Below are 24,733 nucleotides of genomic sequence, written 5' to 3' on the forward strand. Positions count from 1 at the left end.
TATTGGCTGTGAGCACTTCTCCGTGGACACGCCCTGCAGATGGATTGGACAGCGTCTGAAGTAGAGCCCTGGCCTGATTACAGCAGCAGCACACAAAGGGAGATTGGAGAACTCGAAGGAGAAAGGTCTTAGAAATCCCTCAGAATGTCTACTGTGAGATCGATCAGCAGAAAAGCGAGATGGCTTGTTCCTCAAACCTTGTTCCTTAAATTAACTTGCGTTTCGATAAACTGAGGTCAGGTCAGGTTGTTATTTTTCTATTTGGATGCTTATCTTTGCAGATGTGTTGTTGTGTCATGCAGGTAGAAGTGAAAGACGGATGACTCAATTTGATTCGTAGGAATTACCAATACTTTATATTCTTCTTGTAGCAAAATGCTTCCACACACACACACACACACACACACACACACACAACATTTCTTGGTCATATTTTTTTGTTTGTTTTTAATCGTATCACCCTACGTGAGAATATTTACTATGTCAAGTACACACTCACAATATGTTTCGTCCTTATTTCTCCAAAGGAAAGAGGAACATCGTGTTCAGAGCAGACAAACTGCCATGAGGCAGGATTCCTTCTTACCCGCAATGAATCATGGGACCCCATTCCATTCAGCCGACAAAGAGCCACCGAGTTGGTACACCACACTAAAGCACCTTTGCGCCATTTGCCGAACAAGAAAATAAAAAGTACCACGGCACAGTTTTCCCCTTTTACATTCTCACCGGAGTTTTTATACAAAAATGCCAATATACAGAAGTACATCTAGAAAAGAAAAACATAAAAAAGACGGAACGAACCCCCCTGTTTTGTAATGTAGCAGAGAAAAGAAAAGGCATCACGATGTTTGTGTACAGTTTGTAGAGTTGTGTCTCTGTTCATCATGGGTCAAGACAGGGAGAAGAGGCCACTCACTCAAATGCTTGCTATGTTCAAATGGTTACAAAGAGACCGATGGGTCGCAGGGGACTAAACTCGACAGATGACGGATGTTCTTGGCAATTCAATTTAAACAATGCACAACAGTGAGCAGTCTGTGTGATGGAAACACGGGACAGCAGGCCGGCGTAAAGAACGTTTTAGCGGTTTCCAATTGATAAGCTGTCTTTCCCGCTCCTCCCTACTTATCTCACGGTCCTAGGCATTATACTGACTTGTAACAGGTTAATAGAGAGCTGTTGATTTTCGCTGAAGTGGCCTTTGACCAGCATACATTAGCAATTAGCAATCCCTGCATTTTTAACCCCATCTTAACCAGAAATAATTAAGATCCCAATTAAGATTCCAGGTGTTGGGTTAAAAAAACAAAATCCTAATTAATTTGGTTTGATGAATTTCAAATACTTTTTACTGTCTGATGCGACAAGGCCACTGGCACCGTGCCCTGAGGCGAACATTCTGTTTACATCAGTGACCTTTTGAAGCCGCCAGCGACACACACCTTGTCAGCCGATAGGGAGACGCACTATCAAAGCCATCGGACCTTGCAGGATTCTGACCTGAGTTATATATTTATGCTTATTATTATGCCTATTTTCAATAGAAAGGTTGGCTACAGGGTTCTTCATTTGAACAGCTGCTCTGAGCCGTTTGTAAAACCATCTCGCTCCTCCGATCACATATTTCCTCAAATGCATATCACCACGCATAATGCATTACCTGAGGTAGACGTTTAACACTGGTTCCGATATTCAGGGGATCACACCGTTCATACTGCAGTTGTCTTGGGAAAACAAAATTCAAAGGTTTGCATTTTGTGAAAATGTAACAGACAGCAAGGTTTGTGTTTTGAAAATGGTTCTATTTCAGGTGACCAGATTATCTGGACTCTGATATCTTGATAACTTTGTGATGATCTGAATTGACTGATTTCATAAATAATAAATAGTAAAAATGATGAAAAACCCAGACAAAATAAAAAAAACAGATATTTTATAGTTTCTTCTTCTGTTCTACCGCGATAGTAGTCCAATATCACATTGAGAGTCCAGCGTATTGTAATGCACATTTAATGCACAAAAGTTTGGGCCCACTTCCCTTTGACTCCACTGATGAAATCAGGGTGAATCCAGTTTCAATTTCCTCAGCCCTCTCGTTTCTTCCATTTTCTCCAAAAACCTCGTACATTTCTGTGCATGAATGGTCGGAAAACCATTTAGGCCTACAGTGGGTCCGTAAAAATCATGTCTCCTTGGAAATAAGTTTGAAATACATTTTCACACATCTTGAGAGATCCGAGCTCAGGAACCGAGAAACCGTCTCCTTAAAGGTGTCGTTTTTCACATGAAGTCTTGGGAGGACAGACGGACAAAAGAATTCACATGGATAAACTTCATGCAGCACAGGGTGGATGCGTACGTCCCTGGATAGCCACTCCACCGCATGTCTCCCAAGCTCCCCCGACGCCGCTGGGGGTCCCGTCAGAAGCGACGCCTTCACACTGTACTTTCCATCACCCACTCGGAGCTCTCCGAAGAGGGCCTCTCCTCCTCAGTGTCATCGTACTGGAGCAGCATGCCGTTGACGGACACGCTGCGCTTAGTCCAGATGTTGCTGATCCGGCGCGGGTAGCTACTGACGCACTGCGCGGCGCCCGGGTGGCCCAAGTCGAACGAGTGGCTCCTCTTGGGCCTGCTCTCCTGGGGCAGCCCCAGCAGTCGGCCCAGCATGGTGGTGGACTCGGCCCTCCCCAGCAGGGGCTCTTTGTCGGAGGGCGGCACCACCGCCACCGTCATCACGCCGGTGGTGGTGACGGAGCAGCCGGCCGCCTGCTGGTGCTCCTTCACCGTGACGCTCCGCAGCTCCAGCGAGGCGAAGGCCCCCAGGAGGTGGTCCAGGTGGGGCCGTCCTTTGGGGCCGGCGCCGTGCCTCCTGAACTTGCTGCTGGGCAGGGTGCTGCACTCGCTGGCCTGGAGGCTGTACTGGTCGGCGGGCCCTCTGTCCAGGGAGTTGGACGAGTCGGACGAGGACGACAGGCTGCTCTGGAGGGAGCCGCACTTGAACTCCACCATCTCCTCGTGCAGCACCACCACGGTGGGCTTGGCCAGCGGCTGGGCGCCGTTCAGCCGGCTCAGCCCGCCGTTGGTCTGCGAGTACGTGTTGCTGACGCTGGGCAGCTTGCCGGTCGGGACGCCGCCACCGCCGCCGGTGGCTTTGTAGCGCACCATGAGGATGACGATGAACACCAGGAGGGTGGCCACGATGACGCCGCCAATCACCAGGATCATGGTCCCGCCCAGGAAGCCGCTGTGGAGGGACTGGCACTGGGGGTAGTCGTCGGTGGTGGCGAACTGCACACAGCCCACGATGTTGGTGGCAGTGAGCGTGGTGGCCGCGTCCTCCCAGATGGCCAGCACGCACAGGTCGTACTGCATCCCCGACACCAGGTTGCTCACCAGGAACGCCTTGTTGGCCATGGGGATCATCCTGAGGAGAGGGCAGGGAGGACGACGACGTTAGACACGCCTTAGCATGAGCGACGTGAACCGCTCTCTACATGAGGAGATGTTGAGGCGCGGGGGGGGGGAAGACTTGTGTGGTTTGATGACGTAGCTAGTTATGGAAATATGAACCTGCTTACATAAACAATTCCATTAGGCTTGATGCGTTACACTATTGTAGGTCCATGATGGCCGTCCTGTCCTGACAAGTATCGAGTCGCTTGAGCTAGAGGTCTTTGACGTGACCCAGTTTGGGAACTACTGGGTTAGCTCATTCATAGAAACCCTCAATGGGGAACCCACTAGCGAGGTACACCAAAGAAACTGTCAAGCCTAGACAGGTCAAGCAATCAAAGATTGTCAGTAAAATGTTATTGGATTGCTAAACTACTTGAGTCATTAGGAGGTTAATGCTCATTCTATATTTTGCATCTGATATACTGTACATGTGATACATTATTAGAAAAATATTTTGTCTTGAGTACTACTACTTTGAGTAATCCATTCTTACAAATAATTTAAGCCATTGTGCAATATATTATGAGAGAATAATTAAATGCTGAAATTACCAAAATGCCTTTTCAATCCAATTCTAAACTCCTTAGAATAGCAACCATTCCTCCAACTGAAATGAAAAGTACTTGCTCCTTTTGTGTTTCACGATGGGATGCCAATCAATCAAATGCTAAAAGAATCACTGTTATTTCCATGGCAACAGCTTTTGATGGATGCTTTCATCTACCGAATCCATCTGTCCAACCCAGATATAGCAGAGGCAGATTAGATCTGTAACCACCGACAGACATTCAAGCCTGGCTAAGGATTTAATTAGCTTGACAAAATACACCAGATTCTGCCTTTTAATTACATTGCAAAGGTAAGCCAGGCATTCCAGAATCGTTTTTTTTAATAAATGACCTTACGCCCCATTTAAAGGACAAATCCAATAGCAATTAGCAATTAGCATTCAGGATAGAGCCTGAATAAGATTGTAATTATGCCTGCAGTTTGTCTCTGGTGTACAGGCATAACTGCCACGGTGAGCCTGAACAGCCAAACATGCTTTGCTATTAACTTCTAACTCCTCTCAACCTCGCTCAGGATGGTTTCTCATTAGCCAAGAAATGCATTGTTTCTCAATTGCATTGTTCAATTGCCATTGAAGCTTCCTCTGGTGACTATGCTAATTGAGAGGGAAGAATGGAATGTCATTAATACTGCATTAATGACTTTTCTATTTAATCTATTCAATTGGATACTGTGGTCATTAACCATACCTGAACTCCTCCAAAATAATTAAATGACTCAGCCTTTTATTGATTCATTTGGTTGTTTGATTGGCGGTATGATTAATTTACATTTTTAATTGATTAGTGTATGCATTAAAACATGTTTGAGTATTTTCATCTTCTTTTTCTCCTACACCGCCTACTTCTTCTTACAAATCTATCATGGCTACGACGTGTCCGCTGTGTGTAATGGTGGAGGTGGCCGGGGGACACTCGTTACACAACGCTCTGTGATCAGTATTTGACACTCGATCCCCTGTGCATTGACCGCTGGGCGCTGGGGGCACGTGCACAACAAGCTCTGATCGCACAGCGTGGCTACGTAACCAGCAGACCCACAGAGCGCCTTTGATGGCCTTCATTGTTTATTTATGAATTGTCTTCTTCATTATTCAAAAAGAGGCGCTATACATGTGTACATGCATGAGCTCACGGCACAAGAAGCGATTTTCTTTTCCCACCCAGTAAACTAGTTTAGACCATGACGGTGTGGCCAAGATTGATTTTTACTGGTGCCATTGGGCTGGTCCAGGGGGGAACTACAATTGAGGGGCTCGTTTTGAGGCCCTTGAGGAGAAGAGGGGAAGGAGTGCAGTGGGGAATAACCAGGCGCTATGCTTAGCTTCTTTTACGCACTCAAACTGTACCCTGGAACTATCGAAAAATTATCTAATTTGCCTTCTGACATTCAAAACCCAAAGGAAAGTGTAGCCATTACACAAGGTAGCACATAATCAATGACTCTTCGGCTGCGCTGCAGTGGGAGCCTGGCATTATACGTTTAATTGAATAGCTTAATGTTATAGCCGACAAATTTATAGATATTGTTCAGCGAAGGGCACAGAAGTTTTTAGTTAGGGGATACAGACTTGCCATATAGTACTACTGTAAGTCCATTATCAAATGATGTATATTTAATATATTTATGATGCTATATTACACTTAAATATAAAGTGATTATTAACTTTTGTCATATTTTTAAGACCACAGCATTCCAAAAGAAATATGACCTTTATGAAGCTGCTCACCGAAGTCATTAAGATAAAACCGTATTAACGACCCATTCAAGTCTTGATAATTGTTTTCAATTAGCTGAACAAAACGAAAAGTAAGGATTAAGAAACTATGAATTATAGTTTTCCGAAATAGTTTCCTTAAACTCAGTTCTCCTGTAGGCTACTGCAATATACACATTTTCTAAAATATAGGCCTACAATAGATCCTAAAAAGACCACTAAGATAAACAGATTTTTTCCCGATTTTTTTGTCAATAAATCGAACACACACAACAAACTAAAATCATGTGTTTTGCGACAAATTTTCATTACATTCCTTTCTCCCCCATTTCAGAGACTCTCCTCGCACAGAAGACCGGATAAACACAATCAGTGCACGAAAATGATGAGTTTCAACCAGAGACCCTGGACAAAATAATAACCATCTGAAAAACCGCACAAACACAACCTCATTCTTATCTCCGCCGCAGCCAATAACCACCCGCCTCACTGCACCGCTGCTGTGGACGGCGTCGGCTGCCGTCTCATTTTAAGGTTCATTTGAAGGGGATGGTTGTGTGTTGGAAGTTGGAAGGGGGAGGGGGGTTAAATCGCATGGCGCTAGTATTAGTGTGTATACTGGGGTGCGCAGGCTTTTAATGGGATACATTATTTGCTGAAGGGATTCATTAGCATTCGATTTGGAGTGATTACAAAACAGAGCGTTTTTGCTGTTCTATTCCTATTGTGATAGGGTGTATATTTTTTGTTTTTAAATGTAGCTCTACATTCAAATGACTGCAGAGGTAGGTCTTAGTCATTGCTATCAGTGCTGGCAATGTAACCTATGTAAAGCCTTTCATAATTAAGTTCCTTACATGTATTCAACACACCATGCTAAAAAAAGATTGAGTCACTGGAGGAAGGATAACGCCATTAAGAACAGCATGTCGGAGACCAAGTGGAATAAAAGAGGAGGCATCATTTGCAAGAAGCTGAAATTGAAACTGTATTAAAATGCTATGGTCCCATGGTATGCTGTAATTTTGCTTATTTAGTTACTCTATCGCTGTAACATTAGTCACTGCACATTTCTCTTTTCTGGATGTGCCCCTGCTTGCAGCATCATATCAGAATCACATAATAGGAAAATTACAAATATTTTAGAACATGATCTCAGTATCCAAGCCCAAATATGATATTAGACACCTCATTCATTCTGAAAATATCTACTATCCTCCCTTTAAGACACCCATTAACCCTTTCAAACCTTTTCTTGAATGATTTGAAATAATCAAGGATAAGGATGAAATTATTAAAAGGATAATTTTACCAAGGCGGCGTCTAACTGATAGATCATCTTGATTTTCACAAATAAAGAAATGCTCCAACCTCAGGACTTTTGAATTAAAACCACAAACCTTTTGCCAACTAATATATCACACAAATGAATCACCAATTCAGTCTCACAATGAAATGGCACGTAGTTGCAGCCACATTCGTCCATCTCACCTGTAAATGAGCACTTCATCCTCAGAGCAGTTGTACTGGAGCTGGAACATTTTGACCTTCGGGGTTGATTTGCTCACGATCCATTTGATCAGAGCAGAGACCGATGTCACCTCGGACACCGACACCGTTTTCTCAGGGGGGGGCTTGGGCTCGCCCTTACTGATCTTGGTGGAGCTGGTGATGTCGGAGAGGCCGGACTTAGGCTGCGCGGTGCGGTTCGAGCTGTTGTTCAGGTGGGGCAGTTGTATGATGGAGAGCTCGATGGAGGCCGTGGACTCGCCGGCGGCGTTGGCGGCGATGCAGGTGAACGTGCCGTAGTCCTTGGCCGTGGTGATGGTGATGTCCAGGGTGCCGTTCTCATACACGGTGGCGCGTGACGAGTTGCTGATCAGGCGGTCGTCGGGCGCCACCCAGTGCACCGCTGGCATCGGATCGCCGACGGCCTTGCAGCGCAGGCTCGCCGTCTGGCCCTCCAGCACCAGTAGCTTGTGCGTGTGCTGTGTGATCAACGGGGGCTCGCAGACAAACTCCTCTTCCCGAACGGACCAGAAGTAGCGCCCCTTCAGGGCGGCGGGGGAAGCGCACGTCTCCATGTCGTCCTCGCGGTCCAGCCGGCGCAGCCACAGCACCTCACAGTTGCAGTGCAGCGGATTGCCCCCGAAGCTCAGGGACAGCTGCGGGGCGTATGGGGTGGTCAGCACCACGCTACTCTGGGAACGGCCGAATATGGGGTCCGGGGGGAGCTTCTGCAGACGGTTGGAGGTGAGGTCCAAGCGGGCTAACTTATCCAGATCGGTAAAGGTCCCCTCGGAGATGTAGTTAATGAGGTTATGGTCCAGACTCATCTGGTGCAGGTTGACCATCTTGCGGATGGTTTCCCAAGGCACGCTGCGCAGGTTGTTGTAGGACAGGTCCAGGTCCTCCAGGGTCAGCATCAGGTCCTCGAAGGCCACGTTGGAGATGCGGTTCAGCTGGTTGTTGTTGAGGATCAGGTGCTGCAGGTTGACCAGGCCCCGGAGGTCGTCGGGCCCCAGCTCCGTCAGCCTGTTGCTGTCCAGGTGCAGCGACCTCAGGGTCTCCAGGTCGATGAAGGAGAAGGGCTGGATGGAGCTGATGGTGTTCCGGGACAGCGTCAGGTCCACCAGACCGGTCATGTTGGCAAAGTCCTGCGCGCTGACCTTGAGGATGAAGTTCCCGCCCAGCCGCAGCTCCACGGTGTGCCGGTCGATGTCCAGCGGCACAAAGAGCAGGCCTTTGGACGGACACAGTGTGCCCAGGGACTCAGAGAGGTTCTGGCAGACGCAGTACTTGGGACATGCATGGGCCATCATTACTGAGGTTCCCAGGAGCAGGAGACTGATAACCACTTTGTCCATGTTCGCTTATGGAAGGGGACCTGGGGTGAAAAGAGAAAAAGAAAAAGTTGACAAATGTTTTATTATTAATGACTGCACTCATTCATTCAATTATTCATACACTTTTGATAAAACTGTCCCTTTGAAGAAAAAAATACATTAAATTATTATAAATATTTTTATTAATTTATAAATGACCACTAACTTCAACCACCTGAATGCATTGATGTTACAATTCTGAGCATGTAAGGTTAATAGATAGAACCTTTATTACATCATAAGCAGCTGAAATGGCTATTTGCAATGAAGGTGATGCCTTTAAGCTGAATTTACACCATCCATGACGCATCAGCTAAACTAGCTGAATACTTGTGTTTTTAATGCCAGATAAATAAAACCTGGCCTTCAATATATGTGGTGCTTTAACTGCTGGTTGAAAGAGCCTTTTACAGTACTTCCATGCATGGTCTCATACAATTTCGATATTGTTCTTCATGCACCATTTTGTCTCATCACACTTGGTTTGGACCGAAAGATTGAGCAGAATGTTTGTATCATCAATCCTCCTATACAGTCAAAACTTTTCAAGCAGGTATTTTTTTTCAACCCTTGAAAAAAGTACCATTCATCGAAAACCATGCCTACAAGCAGAGTCTGCGCATTCTTCCAAAACAAAATATATCCATAATTCAATTTTAATTTGCACCATATGAAGCGTGGTTTGTTGCTTGCATCCATTATTCAATGTTAGACAGGCTGGACACAGTATGAGTGGCTCTTATCTGCCTCTACTTCCCTGGAACAAGCCTTTCATGTAGAAAACCTTGGTTTCAATAACTCCTAATTATGAACGCCTATATACATGACAACCCCCCTCCTGGCTGATACCAGTTTGCAATTATACCCTGTAGCGCTGACAAAACCCAACTACACGTCATGCGGCCATGAAGCTAAATTGTAGTACTGCAATATTGTGAATGTGGAACATAGTTTCCAAGCAACGAATATTGGAGCAAATGAAAGTCAATTTAAGTACATTAATAATGCAGCATTTTCTTTACCGTGAATATCTAAAAACAAATACGATGTTCAAAGCCTTTTGCCCGGTGTAACCGTAACAGGGGCAGAACGGGTTTCACACCAATCCAAAATCCATACTATGGGACACTTTTAGCGAGTGAACCAAGGTAAAGAATTCATGCACACACCGTCAGTTTGCTTTGCATCGTAGTCGATAGCTTTGAGAGAACATGTTGACAAGATCCTTGGCTGTGCACTCAAAATATCATGTACATGTTGCTGGCAATCGACTCTCAACATCTACCGGTAAATTGGATCCCATTAAAAAGAAACATGCATAGGTTGGTTAGAAAAATACTGCTACATTGTGTTGAGCGTGACCCTCACAAACACTAAGCTTCCAGTATGAGCCATCTGAGCGATAGTGGCCTTTTATGGTGACAGACTTCTCAGAATGAATCATTTTCACGCATCTCTTTATCCCCACAAGGGCAGCAAAAAAAATCTAGAAATATATTTGATACGATTTTTTGTTAAGTCATTGAACAATGAATAGTGCTGGTAAATGTGACATTGCAAACCTTATTTGCATGTGACAGCACTGTTCTCTGGAGCCAACCAAACCGCAGCCTGAAACTTTGGGTGTTTTTCTTTTTCCTCTGGTTTCTATGGGATTAAATGGGTGACACACTGATGTCCTTTCCATGGCGATTGCAAGCCAGCCAATCACACGCAGAGCTCTCAGAGAAGCTGTTGATTGGCATTTACAACGCCACAGCCTTCATGTCAACAGTAGAATCACACAATGACACACGATTTTTAAAAAATGTGCAAAAAAAACAACTTTGAGGTTTACACGGACCCGATCCAAAGCAGCATAAACAGAAAGACACACACACACGCTCATGCACACACACACACACACACACACACACACACACACACACACACACCCACACACACACACACACACACACACACACACACACACACACACATACACACACATACACACACACACACGAACACACACACACATGCTCACGCACACACACACACACACACACACACACACACACACACACACACACACACACACACACACACACACACACACACAGACACACACACAAACACACACACACACACAAACACACACACACACACTCGATATTAAAACCATAGCCCTCGGGAGGGATGTCATGCTTCCATTTTTAGGTCTCCTCTGAGCATAGCGGCCTGAGGGATACTGAATGTAAATACGTGGACTGCGTGCAGTTGCTTTGATCCCTGGATATTAGCTCTGGAGGACGGCCCCTCCGCCTCAGACCAGCTGGCGCCAGGGCCCAGGAGCGCCATGAGTCGGCAGATCTTTTACGAATATATTAAAGGTTACGCACAGTTCAAATGCAAGTGTCTATTTTATATTTCTACTTTAGCCGGCGTTCTCTCGTTATTTCCCATAAATCTCAATACCCCATAGAAGGGCTTGCGATCTTCTCCCCGCATGAGTCGTCCATACAGACGCCTATAGTGTATATCTGTGTATCCACTGGTCCTCCATAGGTTACCAGTCAGGGGGATACTGTTAGCTCTTTTACTGTCTTAGACACCTTGTGCTCTATATCTCTGTCTATCCACTGGTAAAAAAAACAAAAAAACATTGATTTAAGTTGGGCAAGAGAGTGGTTGAAGAAAGGAAGAGATTCAAAGGGGGATAATTGGTTACACTTTACAATACCGGTAGACTAATTGACCATTCATTAACATTAGTTAATGGAGTAATAAGCATTAACTAACAACTAATGAGTGTTATAAGATCATCATAGACAGGAATGGTGGATTTTGAGTTCTGGGCTTTTGTTAGACAAGGGGATTTTTTGAACCAGTACAGCTGTATTGATATCTGTCAGACGCATCTGATGCAAATAGTTTCCCTCCCCACACACATCGTCCCAGTCTCACGATGTGAGACTGGTAAAAGATGAGCATCTTTCAGAGTGATTCATACATTATTTGTGTCATGTATTCATGCAAATGTTCCTAATTAAAGGGAATAATTAGCATAACCACTCATTCATCAGTTTGGGCAGATTGTGAAGTGGATGGATAAATTATGCCGCAACATTTTTTATAAAAGTGTCAATGCTAGTTCAGGGACATTATGTGTTTGTTTGTACTTGTATTGTATATTTGTCTTTATATTTGTCTACATTCCATGTTATGCATTGAGGCAATAGCTCCAGGCGTGAAATTGCGCTGGGAATTTCAGAGCTAAACTAGTTCCTGTGCCAACATGGGACATTCTGGCACAATACGAGATTGGATTATGAGAATGGAAAATGGTAGAAACACACAGCTGTAAAGTGCCACGTCTTTGGACGTCAACCAAGTTGGATTCAGGTTCAATTCCACGCACGTTCGCCCATGGACGCACCCCTGCACACACAAACACACACATTGAAGCCTCCTGGAGGAGTGAACAGCCGCCTCTGCTGATTGGATCAACTGGTGCACTCTTTCATATTCTTTGGGAGGCGTTTGAAATGGAATCTCCGTCTCCGTGATGGCGGTTATTCAACGGAATGGAGGAGGAAGGGGTTCATACGTCTCAGCTAACCTGCTCCCAAATTAAAATGGGGGACGGATCATCATTTAAGAAAGCAAAACCAAGGTTTCCTTCTGCAAGCCTCTCATTGGTGAGAAGCTTGCAAACCCTTTATCAATAGTAACACCTACTTTTGTCTTAAGGGAAACAGTGAGCACAGACGCAGGTCATCAAGGAGCCGCTCGGTGTTGGACACCTCAATCTAATACACCTGGCACGTTTCCAACATTGAAACCCCTAACCCTTTGTCTTGGGGATGAAGGCCCTTGCCACTACACAAAGAGCTTTTCTCTGCATTTTCTCCTTAAAGGCCTAAGCATTAATCAGATGACTTGATTTAGTGATAAACAGTGCAGCAAGTCGGAAAAGACCTTCCATCCCAGTAGAGTTCTGCTAAGTCCACTGTGTGTGTGTTGTCTCTCTTCCATCATGTGCGGGTGACAGTCCATCATCCATTTGCATCGTTAGTGAACCAGCTGCGAACCAGCCTATCCACCTCATCCGTTCCCAGCAATGGGAGGCCTGCCACAACCATTTATAATCTTTGTTTGGTGGTCACTCTTTTCTCTGCTGACGGTACCTCTGCTTGATTATGAATACATCAGTATATTGCCCATCAGTTATATTGCCCTTCCCTCTACTTGAGTTGTTTTTTCAGCGTTCCTGTTAGTCTGATCCCATTGTCATTATTTGTTGCCACCTTGCGGTCTTGGGACTGGTAAGGAAGAGGCCTCTATACACTTGCATCATCATACATTGGGTTAGGAGTTTAGCCACCCACTGTATTCTGTGGTGAGTTTAGGTTAGAGTAGGTGTGTGGTTCTAGCTTGCAGCTAGGTCAGCACTGTTCCCTTTTGATATTTACCTGGGCAATACTAAAGACCCGGATGCATGTCTTGTGGTGTTGAAAATACTTGTTTCATGTTTTATGTTCACCTCTACACTTATCCCTCAGTCAATACATTTTCTTGATCACCTGTTTCTTCTAGACCATTGTTCTGGTTTATTGCTCATTCACTAACCCCTAATCCCAGCCATTTTCCATCCACTACCTCCACTGTCCCTAGACAGTGGGGTTATAACAATTATCGAATACACACGCTCCCACATGTACTACCCAGGCAACTACAAATACACACAGCTAATGCGATTAACACACTCTGTTGCCCTCGCCGCTAAAAAATGATAACAAACGGCAGAGGTTTCAGCTTTGAGAGCCAATCTCAGCCGTGCAAAACAAACGCTAATTAATTTGCACTGCCTGGAGCCAAAGGGTAAAAACAATTGTCCCTTCTCACCACTGTCTATGTAATTAGTTTGTTTGTTGTAACATGCTCACTTTGCTATCTCTGCCCCTGGATGTCGCCCATCCCCACCCTCATCTGACAACATTAACCGATTCCCTGGTGAAATAGGGTCGTGATAACAACACTTTTTCTATTTTGGCTTTGTTTTAAACCTCCAGTACTCCAGCAGTCCCTAATAAACAAAAGATTTCCCACAGACAAGGATGGAGTACCTGAAATACAACCTAAATGAACAATTTACAAAGTAATGTCTGTGTCATCAGAAATGGACCCTGGATTTCCCAGTAGCCGTCACCCTTGCTGCTGATAAGAAGACACTCAGACATTCAATTATACGGTGTGTTGTGTACCTTTGGACGATATCACTAGCCTAGAGTCAATATTGACGCTGTTACATCGACCTCTCAATACTTAAAGACAAAAAGAAAATAGACAGTAGATAACAGAGCCGTTTATTACCACGGGCCGCGGTCCCACTTCTTCCAAGCATCGCTGTCCACCGCGCCCAGAGGGGTAGAAGGACTACTTTGCACTTTTATGAGTAGCAATAAATACATGGGAACTGATTTCTTGCCTGAATGAACCACGCACACAAAACACTCAAGTGTGTTTTATCAGAATCCATGCAAGAAGCATCTTGTTGAGTAGGGAGTAGAGTGACTAATATTGAGGGGATTGTCTTCCGGCTCTCCGGCGATAGTTTTGATCGATACAACAGTTCAACCCCATCGGTAGCCATGCTCTTTCTGTCCCCATCCATGACAAAACCATGTTTTCATTGAGCAATGTCCTCAACAACTAGATTACACAAACACAGAGAAAATACTAAGAAAGACTGCACACACTGTGTTGAATTGTGTGTCTTTAAAATTGTTACAAAATGTCATTGATTTTGAAAAAAAGGAAAGTGCTCCTTTGCAGCCTTTCGCCTCAGAATGAGATTATAAAAGTAGATGGATTTTCTTTACTTTCTTGTCTCCTCTTGTCAGAAAATCCTAAATCCAATCACAATCTCGCATCTGTTTTAAAATGCCATTCCGCCGTCCAAACCCCTGGTAACCCCTTATTGGTTACAAGTTTTGGTTATTATTAAGTAGGAGTTTTACGTTAAAAAATAACTTAAATGTATGAAATTGGCCAATCAGAGCATTTAATCAGAGCTGACTGGGAGTGGCCATGATGTTATTAGTGACCAACAACTCATTAGTAAGCCTGGTGTGCAGCTGATGTGGAAGTGTGGGCTCAGCCAAAAGGAACAGCTCCTGCTATCAGTGTGAAAGAAACATCCACATACTCATAGATTAATAGAGTAATAGCACATTGAGCGTGCATAATGTACACCAACACGACCCGTCACACATAGTCAGAAGCAAATCCCCGATTCAGGTTCCCTGGGGCTTTAAAATGTCAACAAACAATTTTGTCTCTGTAAATACAAACTAAGACAAACGGCTCTAAACCCGGGCAGCTCTATAAACAAGAATCCAAAGAGATTTGGACACTCATTATAGCAGTGTACCCAGAGCCACCCCATTTGAAGCTTTTAATGACTTGGTTTTCTTGAAAGTTGTCCGTTTCGTTTATTCTCTTCAGTTTTCCACGGGCCATCGCGGAATGTCAGGAAAGCAGAGAGTATTGAGCTCCATCTGTGTCCGTAGGGGGTAGGGGGGTAATTGATAACTCAATACCCACAATGCTGCTGGTGTCTGCCAACCTCCTGGAGTTCCTCTCATTGGACATCCCATCCCTCCACCCCGTTGAGCATTCCCAGGAGCCTCTGGACCGTCCGAGCGTGAGATGAAAGCGAGAGGTGTGTGTGGTAGTAGTAGAGAGTGTGTGTGTGTATGTGTGTGTGTGTATGTGTGTGTGTTTGGTGTGTGTGTGTCTGTGTGTGTGTGTGTGTGTGTGTGTGTGTGTGTGTGTGTGAGCGTGTGTGTCTGTGTGCGTGTGCGTCTGTGCGTGTGCGTCTGTGTGTTTGTGTGAAGTCTATGTGTGTGTATTGTGTGGTGTGATTGTGAATGTGTGGATGCATTAATGCCATTGCCCCTGGTTACATCTCTAACTGACAATCAAACTGTTAAATTAAGCCAATCAATCCACAATGAAATTGGGAGGAGGGATATAAAGAACAAAGGTTGATTTGCTGATGACACTCAACATGTGGCATGTAATTCTACATTGGAGGAGAAGAGCAAGACATGGTATTTGGTGACGTCAGGCACAATTACATAAATTGCTGGGGAATAATGTCAAGTTATGAAATTGAATGGCAAACCAATTTGTTTTAGATTGTGCGAACATCCATTTATTGGATTGTATGTATACATCATAAGTTTTTTGTATTTAACAAGTAACAGCATTTCAACAACAATTTTATTGTTTTTATTTGACACACATTGAACTTTACATCTATTGAATAATTCAGTGTGGGGCTCATTTGTGTAACATGCATTGCACGCATGAATGAAATAATCATAAGAAAATCAAAAATAAACTCATGAATTCATCCGCTTTACTTGCTTGCATGTCCAGCCAGACATAACTACATGGACCACACTGCCCCCCCCCCCACACACACACACACAAACAAACACACACACTTCCATCTGAGATACAGCGAAGGAGGTGATAATTAGCAGCTCAGGTTTTCTAGAAGTCCCCCCCTCAGCCCCATCACCCACCACCACAATCCAGGAGTCCAATTGTGAAATAATGAAAGACCCAATATATTCGAACCCCTACCCCTCCCCAACCCTCTTTCTCTCCCCAGGTCAGAAACGGCAAATCAGGCTTCAGATTAATTTCTAAATCTGGGTAAAACGTTTGTACTCCACCAGGTGGGGGGGGGGCGTAGATGGGGGTGGTCTGACACCGGCAGCGCGGGAGTCGCGTTAAAGGGGGGGGATGTTGCGGTACTTAACTACTTAGAGGAGTCGGCTGACACCGTCTCTGCCGACTTCCCTCGGCCGACTGACTTGGGCTGAAAGGCCCGTGGCCCGGATCAACCCTTCACAAGTTGATTTTTAATTCCTGTCTCACGGCCGCCGCCGCCGCCGCCATGCTGTTGTGCCCAGACAGTGGAGTCGCCACGGGCTGTTCCAGTATTTACAGTTATTACAGGGATGTTTCCAAAGTTTTTAAAAAACGTTCTTCATCACATCTGGACTCATTTCAACTTTGTGGGATGTGTTGTGTTTTGCATCTAAGTTCTCCTTCAGTAAAAGAATGGAAGAAAAATGCTAAATTGACGACGCGACCATAGATGCAATTTCTTCCTTTAATTTTTCTCCCTCTCTGATTTGATAAACACATACGTCCAGCGCCTCCACTTCCCACACAGGGTCAACAAGCCTATAGTGCCGCTCGGCCTCCAAAAACCCGGTCTGCGCGATGACACAGCCCCCCCCCCCCCTCCGACACGCTGGCAGAAAAGAAGAACTGGCCGCACGGAGGACGTATGGATAAATAAATAAATAAAGTAGGAAGACGTCTCTTGAGGGTAAAGCGAAGCATCTTGCCTCTGCTCTCTCTTATCAGAGGCTGCCAGATGCCGGCCCACAACAGCAGCAGCCCACGTAAAAAGGCCTGGAGGTGCACGACGAGAGAGAGATACAGAGAGAGAGAGAGAGAGAGAGAGAGAGAGAGAGAGAGAGAGAGAGAGAGAGAGAGAGAGAGAGAGAGAGAGAGAGAGAGAGAGAGAGAGAGAGAGAGAGAGAGAGAGAGGGAGAGAGAGAGAGAGAGAGAGAGAGAGAGAGAGAGTGAAGAGAGTGAAGAGAGTGAAGAGAGCGAGTGGCAGAGACAGAAAGAGAGAGATGGAGAGCGAGAGAGAGAGAGACAGACAGAAGAGAGAGAGCGAAGAGAGAGAGAGAGAGAGAGAGAGAGAGAGAGAGAGAGAGAGAGAGAGAGAGAGAGAGAGAGAAGAGAGAGAGAGTGTGAAAGGATGGCTAGGAAGAGCAAGAGAGAGTGGAAAAGTGGTGAGTGTATGCGTGGAATGAAAAACAAACTGGAAAATGAAAGAAAGAAACTGACAAAGGAGGAGGAGGGGGTGGGGAAAAGTGGATCAGAACATGGAGGAGGGTCTAGATTGGGAACAGCAGGAGGGGATGAGGAGTGGATTTCTCTTTTCTCCTTTCTTGCAGAGACAGAGACAGAGGCAGAGACAGAGAGAGAGAGAGAGAGAGAGAGAGAGAGAGAGAGAGAGAGAGAGAGAGAGAGAGAGAGAGAGAGAGCATGAAAAACAACATTTTGTGTTGATGGCAAATGAAAGAAAGGGATATATGATGGTCAGCATGGCAGCTTCTAGGGCAACGCCACAAGAAGCAAATCATTCCGGAGTAATCGGATTCATCCATCAACTCCCTTTAGCAGAGCATTCCTACGTGCCCTTGGTAGCCCATGGAAAACGAATCCTGCCCGGAAACGTGGATCGCTATACAGCAGGGCCTACAGAGCTTCTGTCTGGGGTGGGCGGTATGCTTTTATCTAGTTAGCATGTGAGAAGTTATGAGAGGAGAAGATCAAGCCGTTTCAAAGTGTGTTTTGACAGGACGCTGAGAGCCAGCCTCTTGGCAGGGCCTCTCTTTAAATGTTTGTTTCACTTCAGCCTCATGCGGTGCGCACTAAAAAAGACACACATCTTGCTGATGACACACACAATCACACACAAACATGTCTATGGGCTTGACAGACAGATGGTTGCACACACTGCGCCGACATTTAAAAAATAAGGAAAAATCACGCACCAGAGATAGTCTGTTGCCTTTTTTGTTGTTATCACATTTTCTCAAAATGTCACCGTATTGAAAGGTTTTGTTAATTTCCGTATGCCGTGCATGTAAGCGGGAGGGACAGGTTCCTAGCTGGCTCCACTGGGCCCAAAATATCTTCAGCCTCTTCTCACACCGATTAAAAGCACGCCTATTAAAAGCGCAAAGTGGGTGGAGGGGCAACTGCCAATTTCAGGTAACAATTGTTTTAGTGCAACCCCTTATACGCTAGTACCATCAAGTTTGTTTTCCATGCAATTGGCTCTGTTGTTATATACTAGAATAGAGTACTAATTCCCTTCATGGTGTTGTTCATGTTCTGCTACATGTGTGCTGCAGGGCATTGCAAACATGTATGTGGTTGGGCTGATCCAACACACACACGCACACACAAACACGCACAATCACACAGGTGCACACATGCACGCACACAAGCGCACACACATACACACAAGCCAAGGGGTTCAGTTGGAGGCTCAATCTCCTGACTTGAAGCCTGAGAGTGAGGGCTGATTACTGGCACCCGTTGTCATCCAAAACAAACAACAGTAGGGGGGACTGACTGCAGCTCGGCGTCGCAGAGGGTAGCCATAAGGAGAACGGAAGCTGTGAAGCAAGACGCTCATCTGTATGAAACACGGACCTCGAGGACTGCTGCAGACCTACAGTGAGAAACGCTTTTGCCTGCTTCCTTTTTGCCTTTTGGAAAGTTTGACCCATTTTTTTAACTATTAAACTTGTTCTTTTAAATTGAGGGGTTCAAGCGCGCTGCACTGGACGGAACGTGAAAGGCAAAAGGGAGACATTTCTGCAGAGTGTAGAAATGGGAATTGCGTTTGCTACAATGATCAGAATCGGGAAAAGAAAAAACAGTCCAGAAGTTTGCATATAAAACTAGTTTAACTTCCTACACACAAAAAAATAAATTCTAGAGGATAAAAGTGTACAACATACACTCCACTTTAAAGTGCCGAGGGGCTGAAACATCTCCGTAACAAACTGTTCTTGTGTGACTCACAAAACGAGCTGCTTTCAACCTCTCGCAACTTTACTTCTAAACTTACAAGTGACACAAAAAAAAGAACCCAAGGGAACATTGTTTTCAGACGAATGCTAAGTGTCCATGGCATTGTTTATACCAGCACTTTGAGTCGCTCTACAAAGGGATTCGAAAACCATGAGCACGCAAGACGTTTTCTCTGTTGATGTAGACAACCATTGTCAAAACAATCTCCAGGAGTACTATACGCAACATTCAATGTTGAGCGATGGGGACGGTTCTTGAGACACATCTCTTGGGGATGCAAGCCATGTGCTTAGCTCATACGTCATAGTTGTCAGACTACATAAAGCAAGGTGATGTCATCTGCTTTATTAATCAGAAACATTGCTATGTCGTGAGATTTCCTACCCTTGCACTTATGTTAACAAACATGATTCAAGGCATTATCCAAGGCAATGTACACTGGTACTGAACGGCTGCCGAGTCTTCGCCCAATTTTGGAGATTGCCCAAAAAACCATGGACGTGGTATAAACCGGAAACTTGTCGTAAAACGCCCCTACCACTGCCTGACACTAGTGTTTGAAAAGGCACTGCATGTAACTCCTCCCTAATACCATGTCGGGCCATAAGTTCTTGCGCTTGCACTGTACAAGATCTTACTGACAAAGTTCCCTGTGCTGCACGAGCGAGCCGCATACAGGAAGCACTGAATTGTGCTGTTGCATAATTCATACTGCAGGTGTTAAAGCGCTTAAAGTCCCTGCGTAGGAGACAAGCAGCTTTAGCATGGCAGGGCTCCATGCTCAGAGCGGGCCTGCTTACCCTCTCCGAGTGACTGACATGCAGAAACACTTCTGAGACACCGTGGGCCGGGGACATGTCGACGTGTGTTTTCATCGGATGACTCGAGGAGGAAAATTAAGACGAAAATAGATAGCTTCCCTATGGACTGTTTAGGATGCATGGTTTCTTGTCTAAATTGATAATGCTGGTAAGTGCATGATGCATTTTTCATATAATTATGAGATGCCGGGGGGCTGACTATCGCAACTATTTGATACTTTATCAGCAGCAGCAACAGCGCTCAACAGCTGTTGTATGTTAATGTTTCTGCACACAACAACAACAAAATAAAACATTATATATATAATATACACAGGGATCCTGCTGTGCACTGTCAGCTCAGACAAATGATGTTGCTGCTGGAATCACTACTTACAAATCCTGTTAGTACTCTTTGAAGTATTTACCTCTTTTACTGATTTAAACCTGGGGATCGAAAAAACTGAAAAAAGGCTTATACATTAACCAACACCTTGACAGTCCAAAACAACGCAAAACACATTCCATTGCAGTATTGCAATGCACATTACTAGCTTCTCACTGTGACTTTATACAAATACACTTATGTTAATGTTATGTCAATCAAAATGTCCTCAACATGATTGCAGACTAAATGGTTGATTAATTCAATGACTAGAATGGAATCCAATCATTATGTTATCTGTAACTTTCAGTAGTACAAACCTTTTGTGTTTGCAGCATGAGCTCAGGGTTTAGCGGAAAGAAGTTCAGATTTGGACTCGTTTTGTAAAAATGCAAATAGGTTTTCGGTGACAGGACAGTAGTAGTAGGGGTATCAAGCAAAAATGTTGAAAAATACAGAAAATACATTGCTGCTCATAGAAAACCACAATAGCACGTCCCGGCACAATGTGAATACAAGCACAATGTCCATTGGCACCAGTCTGTTGGTCATAAATGACCCACCGACACATGCTGAAGGAAGAAGAAAAACACAGGAATCACACAATCCGAAAGCTCCCTCAAAGCGTGTAAGGGATGGATAAATAATGACGGGGTTGTGATGCAATCAGATGCAACATAGCGTCTCTTTGAGCAAACACTTGACCCAATGGATGGTTACTCACACATACATCGCTCCTCCCTCCCTACCACCATAGACACACACACACATCCAATCACCATAGCCCCCCCCCCCCTTGCATTGATGTGCACATGAAAGTGGAACTGAATCTTACGAAAGAAAGAAGAATAACAGGGAATAGAAGAATACGATATTCTAAGATGCAAGACACAGAGGGGTGACTTTAGATTTGATGGAATAAAAAAAAAGCCCACATATTTGCATCTGCGGGCGAACACTTTAAAACACGGCAGATCCAGGAATGTGGAGCCCTTCTTACCTGCAAAATTCGGGCATCTCTTTTTTTCTGAGCGAGCTTTAAGCGCAGACACACTCTAGCTTCTTCCCCTTCTTTATCCTCCTTCAAACTAGTTCTGAAGTCTGCTCAATCCACAGTGTCGGCAAGCGTTGGAGGAACATCAGGAAACACAACGGAAGAAACCCATTGAAGCCCTTGCGGCGGCCTGTTGGGTCTGACATTAGTTCAGCTCCAGGGGCCTTTGTCACAGCCAATCGGGCGGGAATATATAATCTCTTATGGCCTTTCCATGATCATTGCAATTCTATGTAAGGAATTTTGAATTGTATGCATCGCCTCAGAACATCTGAAGTGGCCTAGTTTTGTGTTGCGGTGCCTGTTATGTAAGCCCCTGTTTGGATGACGGGTGGGGGAACAGAACATATTTAATGTTGTTTGAATCTGTAAACTGGTTGTAACCGAGAGACCCTGAGTTAATGAGCAATAATCAAAAGCTTTCTGTTGTATCGTGGCCGTCTTAGTGTTACTGTGACCGATGAATGCAACATCAAGTCAAGTCATTCTCGCCTTTTTTCCCAACGCACACTTTTTTATCTACCAAAACAAAAGGACAGTGCGTAGAGGAAGCATCTGCTGTGTCCATATGCCGAGCTTTCTTACATTATATGCAGGCTCGTCACAATAACATGCACCTGTGACTCATCAGAACAATCAACATAAACACAGAGCCGCTGCATCACATTTACATGGATTTGGTCGACTCGCACCCACCGCCTTGTCTTGATGCCTGCTGTTGTCTTTTGTGGTTGCATGGAAGAAAGTCTTGACTGGTTGATTACCCCCGCAACCAAAAGCCAAATAAAAGTCCTTTCAAAGATTATTATACTAACTCCCGCTGATAGCCTGATCTCTAGTTGCGCAGGACTGTTATTGTATTAATTCCATATGCCAATCATTATTTCTTACATCACCTTTAAACAGAGTGATAACGCTGCGCATTACTGGTGAAGCTTCTTCTATCAAGTGGTCATTATGAGGCAGCCTTGAAATGTAGAGCCTAGAATGAGAGGCTTGTCAATGCGAGGCAGATAATTGGCTGACCTTCAAGGGACAGCAAGAAAAGCTCAAACAGTTAGCAGACGAAGAAAAAGCAAAGAGACATATTGGAAATGGGCTGTGCTATTGTAAAAGAAAAGAAAAACAAGCTTGAGGAAGTGAAGAAATGTGTGCCAAGTGGTTACTGAAAGAAAGGAAAAGCTAAAGGTCTTCACACAAAGCTGGAACCGTGTTGGTCCGAGGAATATATATATATATATATACAGTATGTATATGCATTTACATGTATAGACATATATATACACACACCTACACAGATACATATATATATATATACACACATACAAATATATATATATATATATATATATTAGGGCTAGGCAAAGATTAAAAGTAATCGCATAGTATTGGTGAGTCGCAATTAATCACACTTTTAAAATTATATTTTAAATCAACTCCAATTGAAGTTAAATGAGATTATCAAATGGAATGACACATAATCATTCATACCAAATGTACTGAATAAGCTAATACTAGCCCAAGTGATCTTGAGGGAGTTTTATTGACTCACTCAGTGTGGGTTGAATATGAAACTTACGGAACAACACAGATTTGGGAATTGTAACCAGGGTGTCACTTACTGCAATTGTAATCAGGCAGTAACTTACTGCAAGTGTAATTGAACGTAAAGTAGGTGGAACTAAAGAAAAAAAATATTTCTGATATGAATGTTGACATTCTGTGGGCAAAACCTTTCAAAATCCCCCCAAAAAAAAAAATGTGCGTTAATATCCCAATTTGTATTTATCCCGTAAAAAAATGATTGTGTTAACGCGTAATTAACGCGTTAACTTGTCGAGCACTAATATATATATACTTTCTCTGCGATACTGCTACCTGAAATTGTGGATCTGTGAATGTGGAATGGCTCATACATCACATGAGGAAAGGGATGGTTTTGGCAGAAACAACAGAAAAGTAACCCAAGATCGACTAATGAAACATTTTGCAATAGCATAGATGTGAAACTCAATTAAATTGCTCCCCTCTGTATTGCAGCCTTATCTGACCCAACTTGAATCATGCAATAATTGCATGAGCTTGCAGCAAAGTGCCTACTCATGACATCGTAAATGATAGAACTGGGAACATTTTATGATAATTGTCATTTCAATTAAAACACCCGTAAGCATGTTAATACTTCAACAACATCACATGACCTTTAAATGTGATAATATTATCCATAAGCTTGTTACTTTTGACACCGGGGTGAAGAAAATCATTTCCGTGTGTCTAGACCCCATCATTGCCTCAGCCTATTAGTTAACATTGGTCCGGCGTCCCATCCATCACAACTCAATCAGAGCCATTGAACTCGGGGAGCAACCAGGAAAAATTCCACACATTTGTGTGTCTGCATCAAGTGCATTGTCTACAACGCAACGGCCACTTGCATTGCCTAAAAGGCACTGTTCGCTGCATGCGGGGGGCTGTCCCGACGCAGAACACCGACTTGATGACGACTGGGACGCTCTCTGTATTGTTCTCAGAGGACCATCCGATCCCCTTAGCAACACGGCCTGCTCTCTCTCTCTCTGTGCTTGATCGCTGTTCTTTCATCTCTCTGTGAGCCGGGGACTGGTACACAACCGCAGCGTGGCATGATATATGGCATTCCATCTCACAAGTGTATGAAAAATAAATTAGATTTGCCTTAATGCCTTTTTTCTCTCCTGATCAAGCTCCTCTACACACCCCACCCACCCCTTCACCCATCCTTTGACAAACCTGCCCTCCCCCTCACAGCATCACCACCACGGCCACCCCTTATGGTTGAACCTGAATGCATGTGAAGCACCCATAGCACCCATAACAAGTCAAGCAAGTTCATTCTAACATTATCAAGGCTTGCATTGATAATGAATATGTTTGATCATTTTGGAAAATAGGCAACCACAAACCAATCAATAGCAAACTTTTAGATTGGGTTGTAATACCTTTCAATCTTTTTTAATTTAAACTACAATGAACAAACAAATGGAATATACTAATGAGATGAATTGGCCCAATGACTTTTTATCAAGTAATGGGGAGAGTCCCACTCTGAACCCACTCCAAATCAATGTGGTTTGAATCCAAGTCGGGCATATTGCTGCCGTCAGTAATATCAACACTTTGGGTTTGTTCAAG

At 44.3% G+C, this 24,733-nt stretch overlaps 1 protein-coding gene across 1 annotated transcript in view; it reads right to left on the reverse strand.

Annotated features, from left to right (window-relative positions):
- Positions 1 to 384: 384 nt before the first annotated feature.
- The window catches only part of LOC115544341 (leucine-rich repeat and fibronectin type-III domain-containing protein 2), a 74,770-nt gene continuing 50,421 nt past the window's right edge, over positions 385 to 24,733 (reverse strand). The window contains exons 4-5 of the mRNA XM_030357239.1: positions 7,241 to 8,636; positions 385 to 3,430 (exon numbers count right to left, since the gene is read on the reverse strand). Coding sequence (XP_030213099.1) covers positions 2,440 to 3,430; positions 7,241 to 8,616 — 2,367 coding nt within the window. The 5' untranslated portion in view covers positions 8,617 to 8,636 and the 3' untranslated portion in view covers positions 385 to 2,439. The remainder of the gene's footprint in view (positions 3,431 to 7,240; positions 8,637 to 24,733) is intronic.

The sequence above is a fragment of the Gadus morhua genome, chromosome 5 (assembly GCF_902167405.1).
Source record: "Gadus morhua chromosome 5, gadMor3.0, whole genome shotgun sequence".
In the NCBI taxonomy this organism is placed as follows: domain Eukaryota; kingdom Metazoa; phylum Chordata; class Actinopteri; order Gadiformes; family Gadidae; genus Gadus; species Gadus morhua.